At 42.6% G+C, this 17,972-nt stretch overlaps 1 protein-coding gene across 2 annotated transcripts in view; it reads right to left on the bottom strand.

The window, feature by feature from the left end:
• taf2 (TAF2 RNA polymerase II, TATA box binding protein (TBP)-associated factor) overlaps nt 1-17,972 on the bottom strand; it is a 42,203-nt gene that overhangs the window by 23,625 nt on the left and 606 nt on the right. For both annotated transcript variants that reach the window (XR_007037654.1, XM_047361116.1), the window contains exons 2-12: nt 17,830-17,884; nt 16,869-17,029; nt 14,009-14,127; nt 13,751-13,892; nt 13,348-13,579; nt 11,848-12,032; nt 11,614-11,727; nt 3,848-3,947; nt 2,780-2,865; nt 445-580; nt 194-348 (exon numbers count right to left, since the gene is read on the bottom strand). Coding sequence is in view for 1 of the 2 variants with exons in the window: in XM_047361116.1 (XP_047217072.1) it covers nt 194-348; nt 445-580; nt 2,780-2,865; nt 3,848-3,947; nt 11,614-11,727; nt 11,848-12,032; nt 13,348-13,579; nt 13,751-13,892; nt 14,009-14,127; nt 16,869-17,029; nt 17,830-17,884 (1,485 nt within the window). In the remaining variant the exon portion in view is untranslated. The remainder of the gene's footprint in view (nt 1-193; nt 349-444; nt 581-2,779; nt 2,866-3,847; nt 3,948-11,613; nt 11,728-11,847; nt 12,033-13,347; nt 13,580-13,750; nt 13,893-14,008; nt 14,128-16,868; nt 17,030-17,829; nt 17,885-17,972) is intronic.

Here is a 17,972-nt window from a genome sequence, read left to right as displayed (position 1 = left end):
GAACTTCTATCAACATGAAAGGAATCATTTTGTTGTCATTAGAAGAGTTATTTAACAAGAGTATGTGAATGTTTGTTTTGAACTGACCAAAGAATGTGTGTTTTTCAGTGGCAACATATCTTCATATTTGTAATCGCTATGACAAAAGGAAGAGGTTTGAAACCAGCCTGAATCCCAGCAGGATCAAGGATACACCCACTGTTTGATCAGAGGGCCGATGTCTTTGCCAGAGACGTTGGAGATGGATTTGAGGAAAGCGTGAGTTGACAGAAGCATCTGGCTCCACATGTGGCTCTGGTACTTCTGCGATGACGCTGTACTGGCCAGGCTCAGGAGTTTGTTAAACACCTAAAGGAGGAGAAACGCTGACATTTAAAAGGGGAAACACAAGCTTGAAGTCTGACTTTGAAATTATAAGAAAAGGAAACCTTGATAGTGTCAGACCTGCAGCATGAACTCCATGCTGATCCTGTTTTCAATCAGCCTCATAACTAGGTGAGCCTTACACTGGAACATCCTGAAGTACTCCCAGGACAGGGTGTGGGGGTGCTTGATGGAGAAGTGAAGGTGGGGAGTTGGACTGAAAAGAGAAAAGCTGGGTCAGTGTTTCAGGTATATTACAGCTGGGTTTCACTGCAGGAACCTTCTTAGGTACATGTGGAATTCTCTGTGTTTCCACAGCACGAACCAGGACAAAATCAGACAAAAGAAACCCCAAAACCAGCCCTGGTAGGGAGGTAGGACTTTGAAATGGACCTGAAACTAAATGTGGAGCTGTGTGGTGTGGTTTATATGGTAATAAATGTTAATTTGTTTAATAATAAAATCTCATTTCTTTATATTTAACATATTTATTTCTGCCAACGGATGCAGGCGTGCTAACGGATGCAGGCGTGCCAACGGATGCAGGCGTGCCAACGGATGCAGGCGTGCTAACGGATGCAGGCGTGCTAACGGATGCAGGCGTGCTAACGGATGCAGGCGTGCTAACGGATGCAGGTGTGCCAACGGATGCAGGCGTGCCAACGGATGCAGGCGTGCTAACGGATGCAGGCGTGCTAACGGATGCAGGCGTGCTAACGGATGCAGGCGTGCCAACGGATGCAGGCGTGCTAACGGATGCAGGCGTGCCAACGGATGCAGGCGTGCTAACGGATGCAGGCGTGCTAACGGATGCAGGCGTGCTAACGGATGCAGGCGTGCTAACGGATGCAGGCGTGCCAACGGATGCAGGCGTGCTAACGGATGCAGGCGTGCTAACGGATGCAGGTGTGCCAACGGATGCAGGCGTGCTAACGGATGCAGGCGTGCTAACGGATGCAGGTGTGCCAACGGATGCAGGCGTGCTAACGGTGCTGAATGCAGGAGTTGTAGTCATAGATCTGAGGCTGACTTAAATTGCGTCTCTTCAGCCTTGAGAAAAATCCTGTGCTGAACCAGGTGCTTCCTCAGATTAGAAGTATTCCCACCGTTGGCCTTGCACATTGCATCACAAATATTGCAGCGAGCGTAATCTGCACCGCATTTTGAAAAGTGGACCCATACTTTCAAGCGCTTTCTATCAGCCATGCTTTGGTGACGGTATCAGTGGCTACTGACATCATTACGCTCTTGTGCGTGCATTGCTGTGTTCATGTCCGGCATGGAAAATCGCTCACTCTTCCACTCCCTCAGTGTCACAATTATGCATTTAGATACTGAAACATGGTACCGTTTCATTTTATGTGAGTTCTCGGTTCTACCAATGGAATTGGGTCAGTACCTATAAAAGTACCGAATTCGGTACCCATCCCTAATCACAACTGCCCAGGATTGATGGTAATTAACCATTTCTTCCAACACAAACCTACTGCAGTTCTGCTCCTCAGTGTGAAAACATAAAATTACAAATACAGCCAATCTGAACACTACTGTCAGAATGATCACACACTAAACAGAATATGAGAATCGATAAGAGCTGAACAACGAGACATCAGACCTGATTTCTTTGACCACAGCTTAGAAGAACAGACGCCACATTATGGCCGCTGTGGTTGAGACATTAGATGAACAATCAATATTTAAAGCAATATGAGTGAAAACGCTGGTTCAGAATGACATCTGACTCGGCCTGAAGGACAGGAACAGTGATCAGAATCAAAGCTGCCTCAGTCCTCAGCCTTTTATCGGGCAGATAAATACCAACAGAGTTCATCCCTGAAGCCGATTCTCTGTCAATTCTTCTTTGTGAAGCTGAAGACCAACTCTGCTCCTTCTTTATCAGCTCAGCTGCTGTTTGGTGTCTTGATGTCTGTGTCAGCTCCAATCCAACAGCCTCCATCTGTCTCTGAGTTTTCTAACTAGTTTTCTCCCTTTTTTAAGGTTACCAAACTATGGCTGAAAACTGAAGCAGGTCTGGTGGAAATGAGCTGACATCTCTGCCTGGTTGTTGAAACCCTTTCGTATAATCACTCCTAGAGTCAGAGGTTTTCCCTTCGCAAACAAGTTCTTCATGTAGACAGTCTCTTGTCGGGTTGTTAAATTTGTTCTGTTGATGCCCCGATGCTGCCACTTGCCGTTGGGACGCCTGCCTTCTGGAGATGTGTGTCCCCAGACCATAGCTGCACTCTGCATCAGGAGACATAATCTCCATAAAGTTCCAGGCTTTCAGATTCCCACAATGGAAATATCCACAGAAAACAGCCCGGATTGATTAAAGGTTCCAGGAAGTTAAGCTCTGAAGAAACATATAGTTAAAACACATGTTAACTGACACAACAGAGACTAATAAGGTCCTTACTTGTCCTTTTCTTTGCCTCCACTGAAGGTGGGGTGCAACAGAACACCTCCCATCTTCAGTTCATACTCCACAATCCTGTCCAGCTCCTGACAAATAACAAAGCAAAATACATTTAAAAAATCATTTATCACAATTATATTTTTGTCACTTCTACATTATTTAGATGCCTTCATGTCCATCAGAAAGAGCTGAATTTAACAAGGTTTTAAACCATGTTTAGGGGCCTGTGGTTGCTATGACTTCCACATATGCATCCTGCAGCTAAAGCTAAAGTGGAGAGAGGTTACAAAGGAACAGCATGATCTCACTGAACAAAGATATCAGTCAGGAAAAGGGTTCAAACGGTTTTTACAGCATTATTTTTACACTGGCTTGCATCACACCTGATCACAAGATAGAACTTTTGGTCCAAATCAAGTCTGGAACGTTTTGAGACATTTCGAGTCCATGTGACTGTCTTTGACTCTACAGGCCTCAGTTAGCATTTAAAACAAAGAAGAAGACTGAATAGGTTTCTTCTCTCTGAACAGATTGTGGACTTAGGTTAGAAAAGCTTCATCAAGTTAAACAAGAAGACTGTAATGAAAATGTCTCTGGACAGTTAAGACCAAAGCAGAGAAGTCTGGCTATAATACACATCAGCGTGGTTGGTGAAATCCAAACACAGCATATCAGCCCAAACACAGCATACCAACTGTTAATCACAGTGGTGAAACGTATTAAGACATGGCAGCAGATCTACAACAAAATGTCTGAAAAAAAAAAAAGAATTAAAGTATAGGAATGACCTAGTCATAGTTTGGACATTAGCTGGAATGAAATGTTGTGTTGGAACCTTAAGAGAGCCGTGCAGAAATAAATGACTGCAAACCTCGAAGAAATTAAGCAAAGCTGTAAAAAGAAGAGAGCTGAAATTCCTCCACATAGACGTAAAGTCATAGAAAAACAAATGAGTTCCTGGTGTTAAAGCTGCTTAAAAGCAGCTGAATCAGAAGATAATTTATTTTTTGTATGACTCTGTTGCTCTTAATAACATTCAGCAAGAACAGCTAAAAGCAAAGCAGCTACCTCTTTAATCCAGTGTCGGTATTCATTGACTCCGAACGTCTTCTTCAGGTAAAGGCCATATATGTAGCCAGAGATGCCCTTCAACACCCACTCATCAGCCCTGCAGGGGAAAAAACACAAGGACATCTGTCTAATGAGACAAAACAAACCTTTTCAAAACATCACAGGGCTTGTTTCTAAGGTTTATTTAATGTCAAACCTTCTAAGAAAACGTAAGAGACGTGTTCATGAGCGGAGCTTGAACAATGCTGTCTTTTACGTGATGAACTTGAACTGAGCGCAGGTCATCCTGACCATGACAAAAAGGTACCAACGTGTTTCTCTGGAGCAATCTTCGGATAGTTCATGCAGAAAGAGCCACAAAGCAAACATTTTCCTTTAGGTGAGTCGCTGGTGACTGCTGTATGTGTGTATGCAGCAGGAACAAAGTTCAGCTGTTGTGTGTGAGTTTGTGCAGTCTTTGTGAGGACTCAATATTTAATCTTTCCTCACTCTAAACTATAATAACCTTCAGTTTTGCTTTAAACATAATATTAACTGAAGGCACAGTTCATCATAACCTACTAAACTAATAGCTTAAACAGAGCTGTTCGTTCTGAATGATACCACTCCTTAGTAAAAGGCACCTGGCAGCCTGCCTGGAATTTGCCAGAAGGCATCTGAAGAATTCTCAGATCATAAGAAATTAAATTATCAGGTCTGAGGAGACAAAAACTAATAAATTAATCAGAAAATACCATTTATATGGGAGCAAAACTAAATAATACGATCATGACGTGTTTACATGCACCACGCTTTATTCAGAGAAGGACTTTGACATGTGCACAGTTGTTGGATTTCCCTAAACCAACCACAGAAAAGGTTATACTTCCACCTGTGCTGAAAAAAGTAAACGACAAAGGAGGAAATGTGTTGGTTCTGAGTCTTCTGAGCGTCCAGAATCGAACTGCACCAGGTTCTGAGAGCGGTTGAGGCGTTACTGCTTTCCATACTCAAGCTACAGCCTTAAAGTGGCAATAGACCAGTTGCTTCCCTAAAATTATTTGTCTTGATACTAAAGGTGAAAATGCACAGTCAGGTCAGTTTGCCACAATCAGAATGACACGATCCAAACAAGTGTTTACATGCCCACCGTTCGGATTGACAATCGCCATAAACCACCCCTCTCATTGGGAATACAATTTCATTCCAATCAAACCGAATCCAATCAGAATATTCCGATTGCTGTGTTTACAAGACACATTTTTATTCTGAATGTTTATGTAAACATGCCTAATGATTAAACCTTTTGTCACAAATGCCAAGTGGCATGTTTGGAGGAAACCATGCACCTTTCATCCCATGGCCAATACCATCCCTACAGTGAAGCATGGTGGCAGCAGTATCATGTTCGAGGGATGTTTTCAGACGCAGGAACAAGAACAGACAAACTTGAATCCGATTCTCTGAAGAGATCAGAAAATAGCGATGCACTGACGTTTTCCATCCAACCATATGGAGGTTTAAAGGTTCAGCAAAGAGAAACGGGTGTTATTGCCCAAAGCTTGTGGCTGTTATTGCTGTCAAAGATGCACCAACAAAGTACTGAGTAAAGGCTGGGAATACTCATGTACATGTGGTTTCTTAATTTTTTATCTTCTATATATCATGTTTAAAGGCTTTAACATAACGTGGAGAGTGTGAAGCCCTGAGAATCCTTTCCAGATGCACTGTAAGATATATGAATGAGGGCAGCTCTGCTGGGAATTTCACCATTCTTATACAGTTGATGTCAGCAAAGACCACAGGGGAGAATAAAACAGATGTAGGGTAGGTTATGGTAGGTGAATGACCAACATATATATATATATTAAAATTTTTGTTCAGATAAAATGAGATAAATGGAGGAAGAGGTAGTCCATGTCGAAGCTCATTATGTTTAAGTGGTGAACTATGAACATGAATTTATTCATTTTCACCTGGTTGAACTCCACTTGGAATTAGTTCTTGTCAAGGCCAAACACTGAATCACCATATGACCACACAGTCAGTGGATCCACTGATGCGCCTGGAGCAGATTCGGTCATATTTGGAAGTGAACTGGCTTCCTTTGAGTTAATAGCCAACAAATGACCTCATGTTTGTAATCCAGCACTGTCTATGAGGTCATGTGCTGCAATGTGATGATGTGAACAAGAACGCCTTCAAACAGTTTGTCATTTCCATCTCCTTCCAGCCCACACAGCTTAGAGCTTAGCCATTGCAGACAACTCCTCCAAATCAATGAAGGTCACACATGACCTGCCTCATCATTTTTGGAAAATGGTTTTACCCTTTGGGTATTTTGAGGGCAATCCTTGGCACAACACACACACTACTCCCACAATTTTAACACCATGGATTTACTAGCCTGTTTAAAGGAGCCACAATATGTTGATTCAACCTTGGTGGTTTCACCACTACACGCTGTGCTAAACCTTGGCTGCCTTTTAGTAGTGGAGCTGATTATATCTGCCCACCTATTATGAGTAGAATCAAAACAAGATTTATCCTTCTTGGCAGAGTGTACAACTACTGGGTCATATTTTCCTGATTTTCTATTTCAGGGCCTCAAATTTTCAGCCTTAGGTTTGAGAAAGTCAAGAATACTTAAAAATAAAATCTGTTTGCTCCTGAGGTTTTTCTTTCGGAGACCTCTATTACCAGAAAACTATGCTGCAGAGACACAAAGCACAAACAAAACAGTTCTCCTGAAGGTTAACCTAGTCTATGGTAAAAATTATTCAAAACAACAGCAGTCCACCTTCACTAACTCGATCAATCAGTGTTTTTGCTAGAACATGGCAAATAATGCCCTAGGAAGGGTAGTACAGTATTAGAAAACCAACAGAGCCAACAGTCACAATATGCATGCTGCTGGTCTGTGTCCTCAATCAAGAAGAAAAGCATTTGATTAAAAGGTTAATTGGAGAGCAGAAAACATTAAGAAGTGCAGAAAATAAAGCTGCTCAGCTAAAATAATCTCAGAGGATTTAAAATGGAGGCCAAAACTATGAAGAGTTGAATAAAATGGAAAACTATCACTGCAATGGATCGCAGCAATCTGCAAAATGACCAAGACTCAGCCAATGTTCATCTCCAGTATCATTCAAGAACTTCTACAGTTCTGAGAATTATATTTAAAGGTGCATTTCCACTGCAGGAACCTCTTCAGGAACCAGGGTAGTTTTCTGGAGTCGTCATCTCCCCACTGCTGGAAGCAGGACCAAAACCAAGAGTAGATACACTATACTGCCAAAGGTATTGGGTCACACCAACAAATCAATGAATTCTGGTGCTGGCAACGGTGGGTCCATCAATAAACTGGAGCTTCTAGATTAAGAATTGGACATCATCAAAGTTCATGTACATGAAAAGTAGACAGACAAATACTTTTGGATATATAGTGGATCTACTCTGAAAATGGCCCTGCTAGGGGAGGATATTTCTCACTGGTTGAACACAGCCAGCATTTTATTTCAGTCATTTCCCAGTTTATCCTCCATGGTTCATATTTAATGTTAACCTTCAATTCCAACAAAAGTTCTGTATTTCTGTTTGAATGCATAACATTCAAACCCAGCCACCCATGATGAATATCACAATGTTTTACAGATTTGTCATATTAGCAAAAGCATTGATGAAACCCACCAACCTTAGTGGAAAAATGTAACTACAGGAAGAGTGGACTTCCGCTTTTAGTGGATGGATATGAATGTGGAGAGATTAAGGTGCTCATCAAGGCATTTTTAAGAAATGTTAACCAGTCAAGTAAGAGTATTTTAGTGTTTATGTACTGAGACACAGAGTAAAGCGATCACAGCTGCCCACTATTGATCATTCACTGATTTTAGGTTTGAATGGAGCAGTGCTGAAGCATGTTTGCAGGTCCTGAATCCTGTAGGGTTGAATTTTTAAAGATCTCCAAACTGTTTTTCATTTTATGAAGAATCCTTTGCAAAATGACCTCTGGCGATGACAGTGCAAAGAAGGATTCTTCCTTAAATAACATTATTTAGAACCCTGAACATCTTCTTCATGAGACTGTTGTACAACAACAGAGTGTCTTCAGTCAGAGGCTTCTTCAGATCTGCTGTAAGACGGAGCGCTACAGGAGATCCTTACTGCCCACAGCCATCAGCATCTACAACGGCTCTTTGAGAAAACCTGCATAATATGAGCTATAACAACATTTAGTTTCCCTGTGGGATTAATAAAGTATTTTTTTTATTTGAATTGAAGATCTGTGGATTATTAACCATTTTACCGGAGTTACAATGATTTTAATTCAGTTTCAGAGTGTAACCACTATGACATTGAAATTAAGGACATCTATACAGGGGTTGGACAATGAAACTGAAACACCTGGTTTTAGACCACAATAATTTATTAGTATGGTGTAGGGCCTCCTTTTGCGCCCAATACAGCATCAGTTTGTCTTGGGAATGACATATACAAGTCCTGCACAGTGGTCAGAGGGATTTTAAACCATTCTTCTTGCAGGATAGAGGCCAGGTCACTACGTGATACTGGTGGAGGAAAACGTTTCCTGACTCGCTCCTCCAAAACACCCAAAGTGGCTCAATAATATTTAGAACTGGTGACTGTGCAGGCCATGGGAGATGTTCAACTTCACTTTCATGTTCATCAAACCAATCTTTCACCAGTCTTGCTTTCTGTATTGGTGCATTGTCATCCTGATACACGGCACCACCTTCAGGATACAATGTTTGAACCATTGGATGCACATGGTCCTCAAGAATGGTTCGGTAGTCCTTGGCAGTGACGCGCCCATCTAGCACAAGTATTGGGACAAGGGAATGCCATGATATGGCAGCCCAAACCATCACTGATCCATCCCCATGCTTCACTCTGGGCATGCAACAGTCTGGGTGGTCCGCTTATTTGGGGCTTCTCCACATCGTAACTCTCCCGGATGTTGGGGAAAACAGTAAAGGTGGACTCATCAGACAACAATACATGTTTCACATTGTCCACAGCCCAAGATTTGTGCTCCTTGCACCATTGAAACCGATGTTTGGCATTGGCACGAGGGACCAAAGGTTTGGCTATAGCAGCCCGGCCGTGTATATTGACCCTGTGGAGCTCCCAAACATCCCTTTCAGACAGCTTCCTCTTGCGTCCACAGTTAATCCTGTTGGATGTGGTTCATCCTTCTTGGTGGTATGCTGACATTACCCTGGATACCGTGGCTCTTGATACATCACAAAGACTTGCTGTCTTGGTCACAGATGCGCCAGCAAGAGGTGCACCAACAATTTGTCCTCTTTTGAACTCTGGTATGTCATCCATAATGTTGTGTGCATTTCAATATTTTGAGCAAAACTGTGCTCTTACCCTGCTAATTGAACCTTCACACTCTGCTCTTACTGGTGCAATGTGCAATCAATGAAGACTGGCTACCAGGCTGGTCCAATTTAGCCATGAAACCTCCCACACTAAAATGACAGGTGTTTCAGTTTCATTATCCAACCCCTGTACATATACATTTGTAATCCCTGTCAGAGTTCGGATTTTTCAGCACCTTTCAGCATTTAAGGAACAGCACCTTAAATAACACTATTGGCAAGAAGTTCCCACTGTTGAAACAACAGCACTTTTTAGGAGCTATAGCCAAAGCCAGGAAATGCAGAGGAACCAACTGTCCAGGGTTAGAATACTGGTTTACAATGCCAGAGGTTGGTCCACTCCATGCAGCATGGAGGCGAAGCGCTTCTCATAAATATTAGTTCAGTTATCAGCAAAGAGAAATCCTCAACAACTGTTCAGATTATGCAGTAAATGTGGAGGTTTTTAAAAAACAAAAATGCTGACTGCTATTTCTTTTGAGCAGCATTTTTCCTCACTTTCTGTACACTGAGAACCAGAATCTGCCAGGACTCTACATCCACATGAAGCCTAGATGTTTGTGAACATACTGACGGGCTGTGCATGTAGACAGCAACAATACTACCAGTCAAATGGTGGCGACAAACACATAGAGGTGGAAGCAAACCGCATGTTAAAACAGGAGCAGAAGAAAAAACAAAGCTGCTTTCTCTTCAAATGTGAGGACACCTGCTGGATCCTTCATAATGGTGGAGAGTTTATCTCTCAGGAACCCCAAGGATGGATGAATAACCTTCTGAAGAACAACTTCACTTTTTCTTTGCAGTTCTTCTCTTTTGAGTAGACAGTAAACAAACCAGCACATTATTGTGCCCTATGAAGGTTTAGTGAAACAGCCAGCAACTGTGTGTGTCAGCGAGGATGGAGCAGCTTGTGTTCACGACACAGAAGCGAGTGCAGCCCTCCAAGCTAACAACCATCCCATCCCCACCAGTTGTCTGCTGATGCAGAAGGGTGTGGCATAGAGCTGTTTTCTGACAGGATAATGAGTCCGGCCTGGTTTCAGTTATAGGCCCCACTGAGCCCTCGCTCTGATAAATTGCTAACAGCAGTGCCACTCTTTCCTAAACGTCACCACACTTTAGTGAGATCTTTCCCTGCATGACACCAGCCTGCTAAACACACAACACCTTACACATAGAAGGCCCCGCATGTGTTGCTTGTTTAGAGGTCAGACAGCATGAGTGCTGGAAGAGGAGAGGAGGATGAAGGACGAGGCAAAGACAGCGCTCCTACTACATCTGGAAAGGTATGGAGGGTCGTTCTAGTTTTTAGTCTGATGAGGATGCCAAAAGAGAATAAGAGGATGGAAAAAAACATTTAGATTTCCCGACTTCATTATCTGTTGTAATTTCTAAAGGTTTTTTGTTGGACCATCCATCAATAATCCGTGCGTGCGTGCATCTATCTATCTATCTGTCTGTCTGTCTGTCTGTCTGTCTGTCTGTCTGTCCGTTTTTCCTCCTGTATTTCCATCCAGTCACTCCGATTGTTAACTAAAGAGGGACTCAGGAAAAATGAGGAATTCTGACATGAAACATGCGTAGCAACCCTGTAAACAGTAGTGTCCAAGGTCAGTCCTAAGGGTCGCTGCCCTGCATGCTTTAGATGCAGCCCAGTTTAATGGTTCATTACAAGGCCTCTGCAGAGCTAAGTGACATGACAATGAAGTAATTCAGCCATCTGGGACACGTCTAACAGGACACCAGCCTCTGAGGACAGCTGGACACCCTGGTGTAAGAGATCCTTTCTCCACAGTACTAGGTGTGTTAGAGCTACCTGAACACAAACCAGACCCTGTGAATTGGACAGCTTCTCTGGTACAGTGACCACTCTCCCCAGCAGTAACAGCAAGTCATCATTCATCAAGTACCAGGCTGGGACAGATTCTGATTCCTCGGACTGAAAAAAAAAAAAACTGTGGAGTACTGCTGCAAATCTCTCATCACCAAGCTGTGCATGCGATTATGGCTAAATGGTCCCACACTGTTCAAAAAAGACCACCGGCCTCTGCTGAATGCTGTTTACATGTTACTGGAAGACTCCTTTAAGAAATGCTGACAGCTCTGTTCCATTCCAACAACATGTGGTGTCTAAGGTTTATCACAGAGTCCAGCTACCTCCTCCCTTCAAACCTCCCGGGGCTCTGAACCAACTAACTTTGGATGACCACACTGGAGCGGTGGTCTGGTGCCAAGTCATGGTGGTGGACGTGGTGTAAAAAGAAGTGAAATACAAACATGATCCATGCCTGTGAGGATAACCTGCAAATGTTACTGCATCAGGATTGTTTAGTCTGAGGTTACGTCCTTGCGACGCAAAGACAAGTCATGTCTCACCATGACATTCTGGAGATAAAACAGCCAAAGAACTGCTGAGCCAAGGCCTGAGCCAGACAGCGCCGGGTCTGCGGGGTCTGGTCTATGATCATAGGGCTGTGGAGCAGGTTGGTACTGAAACAAAAGGAAACAGGTAAAGTTTCACCCTGGATGGAAGAAATTATTGTGAAGAAATCTGCAACCTATAAGACAGGAAAAAGTCTCTGCAAACAAGACCTCTGTCTCTATGCCAACCTGAAGATGCTCATCGAAGCGTAAGATGACACTTGAACATAGGCCTCATCCACAAACACGGTCTTGAAGCAGGAGTATGGGTAGCGGCACGTCAGGATCTCTTCGTAGAACTCAAAAATCTCATGCAGGTAGGACATGGAGTGTTTGAGCAGAGGGAGCAGCTGCGGCAAGCAGAAATGGGTCACCTGCAGAGGAGGTCCGTACAGAGAGCAGTCATTAAATGGTGCAAACCTGGACGTTTATGTCTTAAAGACCTAAACTAAGATCTGACAGCTGGTGTTTAGAGACATCTAGTGGCCATTAGAAGAACTCCCTGAAAAACATTCAAATTCAACAAGATGCTGCTCAACCGATCATAGCTGTCTATGAATCTACAGGAAAAATCCAAATACTGCTCAGTGTTATTTCTCAAATTCACTTGTTTTCATGCATATGGTTAGAGTTTTACCTGAGAAAATGATATCTGAAATCAACTTAATGAATGGATGTAGGAAAAGACTGTTTAAAAGCTTCATTTTAATTATTGGTATACTAATAAAGAAAATGAGGGACAAGACAGTTAAATCGTGTTTACCCAGTAAGCTGGAACCATCAAAACTAGTCCACATAATCTATAATCTCTAATATTTTAGAGACATGATTCTGATTTCTTCAACTGTTTTGCAGAGAAGCCTCTGGGTGCAGCCTGCAGGCATCGTGTGTGTGTGTGTGTGTTTCTCTGTGTATGGCAGCAGATTTCAGCTTCATCATTGCTCAGCTCCGTTCTGTGCTTTCAAAACAATCATGGTGGACACGGCGCCTGATCTGGTGATGCCTTAACCATGTTCTAAAAACTTCAGTCAGTCAGTCATTTTCTACCGCTTATTCCATAGTGGGTCGTGGGGGAGCTGGTGCCTATCTCCAGCAGTCTATGGGCGAGAGGCAGGATACACTCTGGACAGGTCGCCAGTCCATTGCAGGGCAACACACAAACAAACAAGCACACACTCATTCATACACCTAAGGGCAATTTAGAGACCAATTAACCTAATAGGCATGTCTTTGGACTGTGGGAGGAAGCCGGAGTACCCGGTGAGAACCCACGCATGCACGGGGAGAACATGCAAACTCCATGCAGAAAGATCCCCGGTCGGGAATTGAACTCAGGACCTTCTTGCTGCAAGGCAACAGTGCTACCGACTGCGCCACCGTGCAACCCACTTTAACAATTCAAAAACTTCAGTAAGTTTCTAAATTCTGAGAAGTTAGGAGATAATAACCAGAGTTCTCTGGGTTTTACAGGGTTTTTCAGAGACGTGCAGCCCAATGCATGACTGTGAGAAGATAATGATGAGCGAACAGAACCAGCAGCAGAAATTGTCAGATTGTTGGTGAAGATTTTAAACCAACTGTGCTGGGATAGATAAAGAAGTACTGTTTTTTTTTTTTCTGCTCAACTAATAATTTAAGAAATTAACTGATTTCTATTAATGACAAGCAGATAAATGACTGTGTACACACCTCATGCATGTAGGGGTCCACAAGGATTTCAAAGGGCCCAACAGCCAGAGATATGTTAGGGGCTGCAGTGGGGATGGGAAGGACATAGTGGAAAGTTTTCTTCCTCATGTCATGGGTGTAGATGGTCTCCACCAGGTCCCCACAGGACACTGCCACCATGGATGCATCCACAGTAAACTCCAGCTTCCAGGTACACAGCTCTGAATAGGAGTCCACACAGGGGAACCAGAACCTGGGGAAGGAGGCGAATCAATGAGGCCCATATTGAATCAGATCAATAAAACTGCAGACAACGTTGCAAAATGGAAAGCTTCCCAGGATTTATGTTGCTATCATTTATCTATTTACCTCAGGCTAAACAGAACCTGCTGAAAGTGAACAGGATTTTGCTCCATTGTCTAACCTTGTGGAGTTCTGGTATCCAAAGGAGAACACATGGGCTCCCCTCTCTGCCATGCTGCCTTCCACATCAGGAACTACAAAGTGGAGACCCCCTTTGGGCTGGTCCAACGAAAACTCAATATAAACCTTTAACACCTTCAGATCTGGACTCAAATGGAAACATGTTAAACGGGTCAGAAGTCAGAAGTTACTATCAAAACTTCGAACAATGTGATGAAGTCACCAAAAACCACTGAAGGAAAGTATGTCGTCATCTCACCATCTCCTTGCTTCCAGAGTTCAGAGGGAACTTTGATAACCAGTTCTCCATTTCCAGCATCAGGGTCCACAGCACTCACAGCTGCTGTGTAGGCACTGGAGAAATAGTTCAGGTTCCGTCTATTCAGACACAAATGAAACAATTGTTGTCCACTTTAATTAGAAAGTCTGAACATGTCCAGCTCAGATAAGCTGTCAGTAAAAACCCTTGGTGGCAGAGGTTGACTGTTTGGAGGCTTTTTTTTAAACTATTATTTTTACACGAGTCATGATACAAAACACAACTGCAAGATGTTTTTTTTTTTGTCCAGATAACATAGGGTGCACATATTTAATGTCTTAACTCACACAGGGTGATTATAGCTCCTCCTGACTACATACAAAAATCAGTCAGGCTCTTGCTTCTTTTTGTCCAACTCCAAGGTTCAGTATTCAAAATCTTGATGTAACATTTGACTCCTCTGGGTTTTGACTTATACAGGTCCTTCTCAAAATATTAGCATATTGTGATAAAGTTCATTATTTTCCATAATGTCATGATGAAAATTTAACATTCATATATTTTAGATTCATTGCACACTAACTGAAATATTTCAGGTCTTTTATTGCTCCAAAATCTCCTGATAGCTAGCTGTATTGACCCTGCCCTTGATAAAACACAGTGGACCAACACCAGCAGCTGACACGGCACCCCAGACCATCACTGACTGTGGGTACTTGACACTGGACTTCTGGCATTTTGGCATTTCCTTCTCCCCAGTCTTCCTCCAGACTCTGGCACCTTGATTTCCGAATGACATGCAGAATTTGCTTTCATCCGAAAAAAGTACTTTGGACCACTGAGCAACAGTCCAGTGCTGCTTCTCTGTAGCCCAGGTCAGGCGCTTCTGCTGCTGTTTCTGGTTCAAAAGTGGCTTGACCTGGGGAATGCGGCACCTGTAGCCCATTTCCTGCACACGCCTGTGCACGGTGGCTCTGGATGTTTCTACTCCAGACTCAGTCCACTGCTTCCGCAGGTCCCCCAAGGTCTGGAATCGGCCCTTCTCCACAATCTTCCTCAGGGTCCGGTCACCTCTTCTCGTTGTGCAGCGTTTTCTGCCACACTTTTTCCTTCCCACAGACTTCCCACTGAGGTGCCTTGATACAGCACTCTGGGAACAGCCTATTCGTTCAGAAATTTCTTTCTGTGTCTTACCCTCTTGCTTGAGGGTGTCAATAGTGGCCTTCTGGACAGCAGTCAGGTCGTCAGTCTTACCCATGATTGGGGTTTTGAGTGATGAACCAGGCTGGGAGTTTTAAAGGCCTCAGGAATCTTTTGCAGGTGTTTAGAGTTAACTTGTTGATTCAGATGATTAGGTTCATAGCTCGTTTAGAGACCCTTTTAATGATATGCTAATTTTGTGAGATAGAAATTTTGGGTTTTCATGAGCTGTATGCCAAAATCATCCGTATTAAGACAATAAAAGACCTGAAATATTTCAGTTAGTGTGCAATGAATCTAAAATATATGAATGTTAAATTTTCATCATTACATTATGGAAAATAATGAACTTTATCACAATATGCTAATATTTTGAGAAGGACCTGTATATAAGATCTTTGTCTCGTTCCTGTTTCTCTCATTTAGGGAACACTTCTAAAGTGCGACATATGGTCTCTCCAGCAGAACTGGAAAGAATAATCCACACATTTGTATCATAGTGTTCAGACTACTGTTATGCCCTGTTTACTGGTTTGTGGACCAGTCTACCTCTACAGCTATGTTTAGTTGGCTCTGTGGACTCTTTTAAAGAGCAGTTAAAAACCTTCCTGCTCAAACAGGATTTCTTGCACCTAATTTTAATAGTTATTTTATAGGCTTTCTGAAGAGCTTAGTGATGGTTTTGTCTGAGAAAGATGCTTAAATAAACTTTACTTACAATTATTCACACAGTTTTGAAATATTGAGAGTAAAACAGTGTCTTCTCGGCAAGATCTCCCACATTACTACAGCTCCTCCACCGTGCTTAACTGCTGAAGCCTATATTAATAATGTCACAACTCTGTCTCATAGGGTGTATTCACACCTGCCACTTTTGGACCAGAGTTCGTTTCCCACCTTGGTCTGGACCTTTTGTGCAGGTGTCAATACATTCAAGCGAACCCTGGTCCCGACCAAACAACCGGACCAAAACCCACATTTTGAGGTGGTCTCGGTCCGCTTCCAAACGGACTGTTGCGGTTCGCTTATGGTCTGAATACGAATGGGCCCCGTTCTGAACCAACTACAAAAAACGAACGTCTCTTTGGACTTAACGAGCCACAGTAGCCGATAGCAAAGGTGTACGTTGTACTGAAATCGTGCCTGATCAGCTCTGTGTTGCTTAGCAACACTACTGGCATGTTGTGGGACAGGGTACATGCATTCGTTCCAAAATTATTAATAGAACTTTGCAAAATCTGTGTTGCATTAGCTGCTCGACTCTCATAATAATATTGCAGCTGTAATAACAGCACAAAGTTGTTTTCCTCCATTTCCGGGTCTGTGCTCTGTCCCGCCCTCATCATTTCTGTCCAATGGGAGCAATGATCATCCTGCGTGGCTTTGTTTACAAGTAATAGTTCACTTGCAAAAAGTACAACGTGAAAGCAAACCGCACCAAACAACAAAAATAAAGTTCACTTTTGGTCCAGATCAAACAAGCGGACTAAAGAACTTTCCTGGGGTGAATACATGCTTAGATAAATTCCACAGATGTATCATCAATAGCAAAAACATCTCGAAAGTAAACACAAAAAAGTCAAAAAGCTATTGTGACACCTAACAATCAGCTGAAGTTTGTCAATCCCCCTTGTGTGAAAGAACCTCCAGTTCTACTTACTGCTTGGACTCGTTGTGGCACACTTCCAGTGTGGGGTCATTGTAAATGAAGGGGGCTTCGAGCTCGTTGACTCTGACCCTGTAGATACGGCACTGTTTGCTGTTTAACTTGATCCTGTTCAGGTTGACCACTGTGGGGAAAATGGTCAGCTCCACGTAGCCCTGCAAAGTGGATGACAGGAAGGTGTGACGTAGCAGAGGTCTTACTGAGTAGAAACATACAAATAACCTGGCCTTCATTTATCCAGTTACACAAAAAGGTTTGAAATGTACTAAAAGACTTGATCAGTGGAGCTTATCCAGACGGAGCAGATAAACTGGTTTTCCTGCCTCCTCCACTTGGGACACTTTATAAACTGAAAATATGTCAGCTCATCTCAGTGGAAGACTGACTCTGTTGAACCTTGCCTGTACTGACTGTACTTTGTAGCTCCTAAACTGTATGGACTTCTTAAATTAATAATAATTTCTTTTTTTTTTTTATCGTTTGAAATCTTCTTTTGTGTGATGTAATTATCATGAGGTGTGTTGCTGACCTCTAAGACAGGTCATCATTGTGAAACAGATCTAGATCTCAGTGGGTCTTTATGTGGGTAATTGTACACTAATTACTAATGCATGCACATTTTGTACATTTTCAAAATCACCCTACTCCGTTGCACATTTCATTCAACCTGAGTATGCTATTTTTTATTAACGGTACAGTATTTTTTTCCTGATTTTGGCCAGTTTTTATTTTATATATATATATTTTTTTTATCTTTGTGCCACTTTGCACGCTTCCGTTTGCCTTTTACGTACACCTGAATTTCCTCACTGAGGGACAATAAAGGATATTTGTGCTCTATTTTAGATGCATAGATAACACATCAAGACTGAACGATGGATGAAGATTTAGGACAATTAGCTGCAGCAAAACGTTTCAGACCTGGAAGGTCAATCCCATACTTATCAATACTCACAATGACAGACTTCCTTTGGAAATTGATGTTGTTTATGCACACCACCTGGTGGGTCGTAAAAGCAACAACAGAATAAAATAAACACATGAGAAACACTAGAAAATATCAACAGAATGCCAATGTCTCTGACTATTTAAAACACT

The sequence above is a fragment of the Girardinichthys multiradiatus genome, chromosome 3 (genome assembly GCF_021462225.1).
Source record: "Girardinichthys multiradiatus isolate DD_20200921_A chromosome 3, DD_fGirMul_XY1, whole genome shotgun sequence".
NCBI classification, from domain to species: Eukaryota; Metazoa; Chordata; class Actinopteri; order Cyprinodontiformes; family Goodeidae; genus Girardinichthys; species Girardinichthys multiradiatus.
Note: the sequence above shows the minus strand (reverse complement) of the source record. Positions and strands in the feature narration are given on the sequence as shown.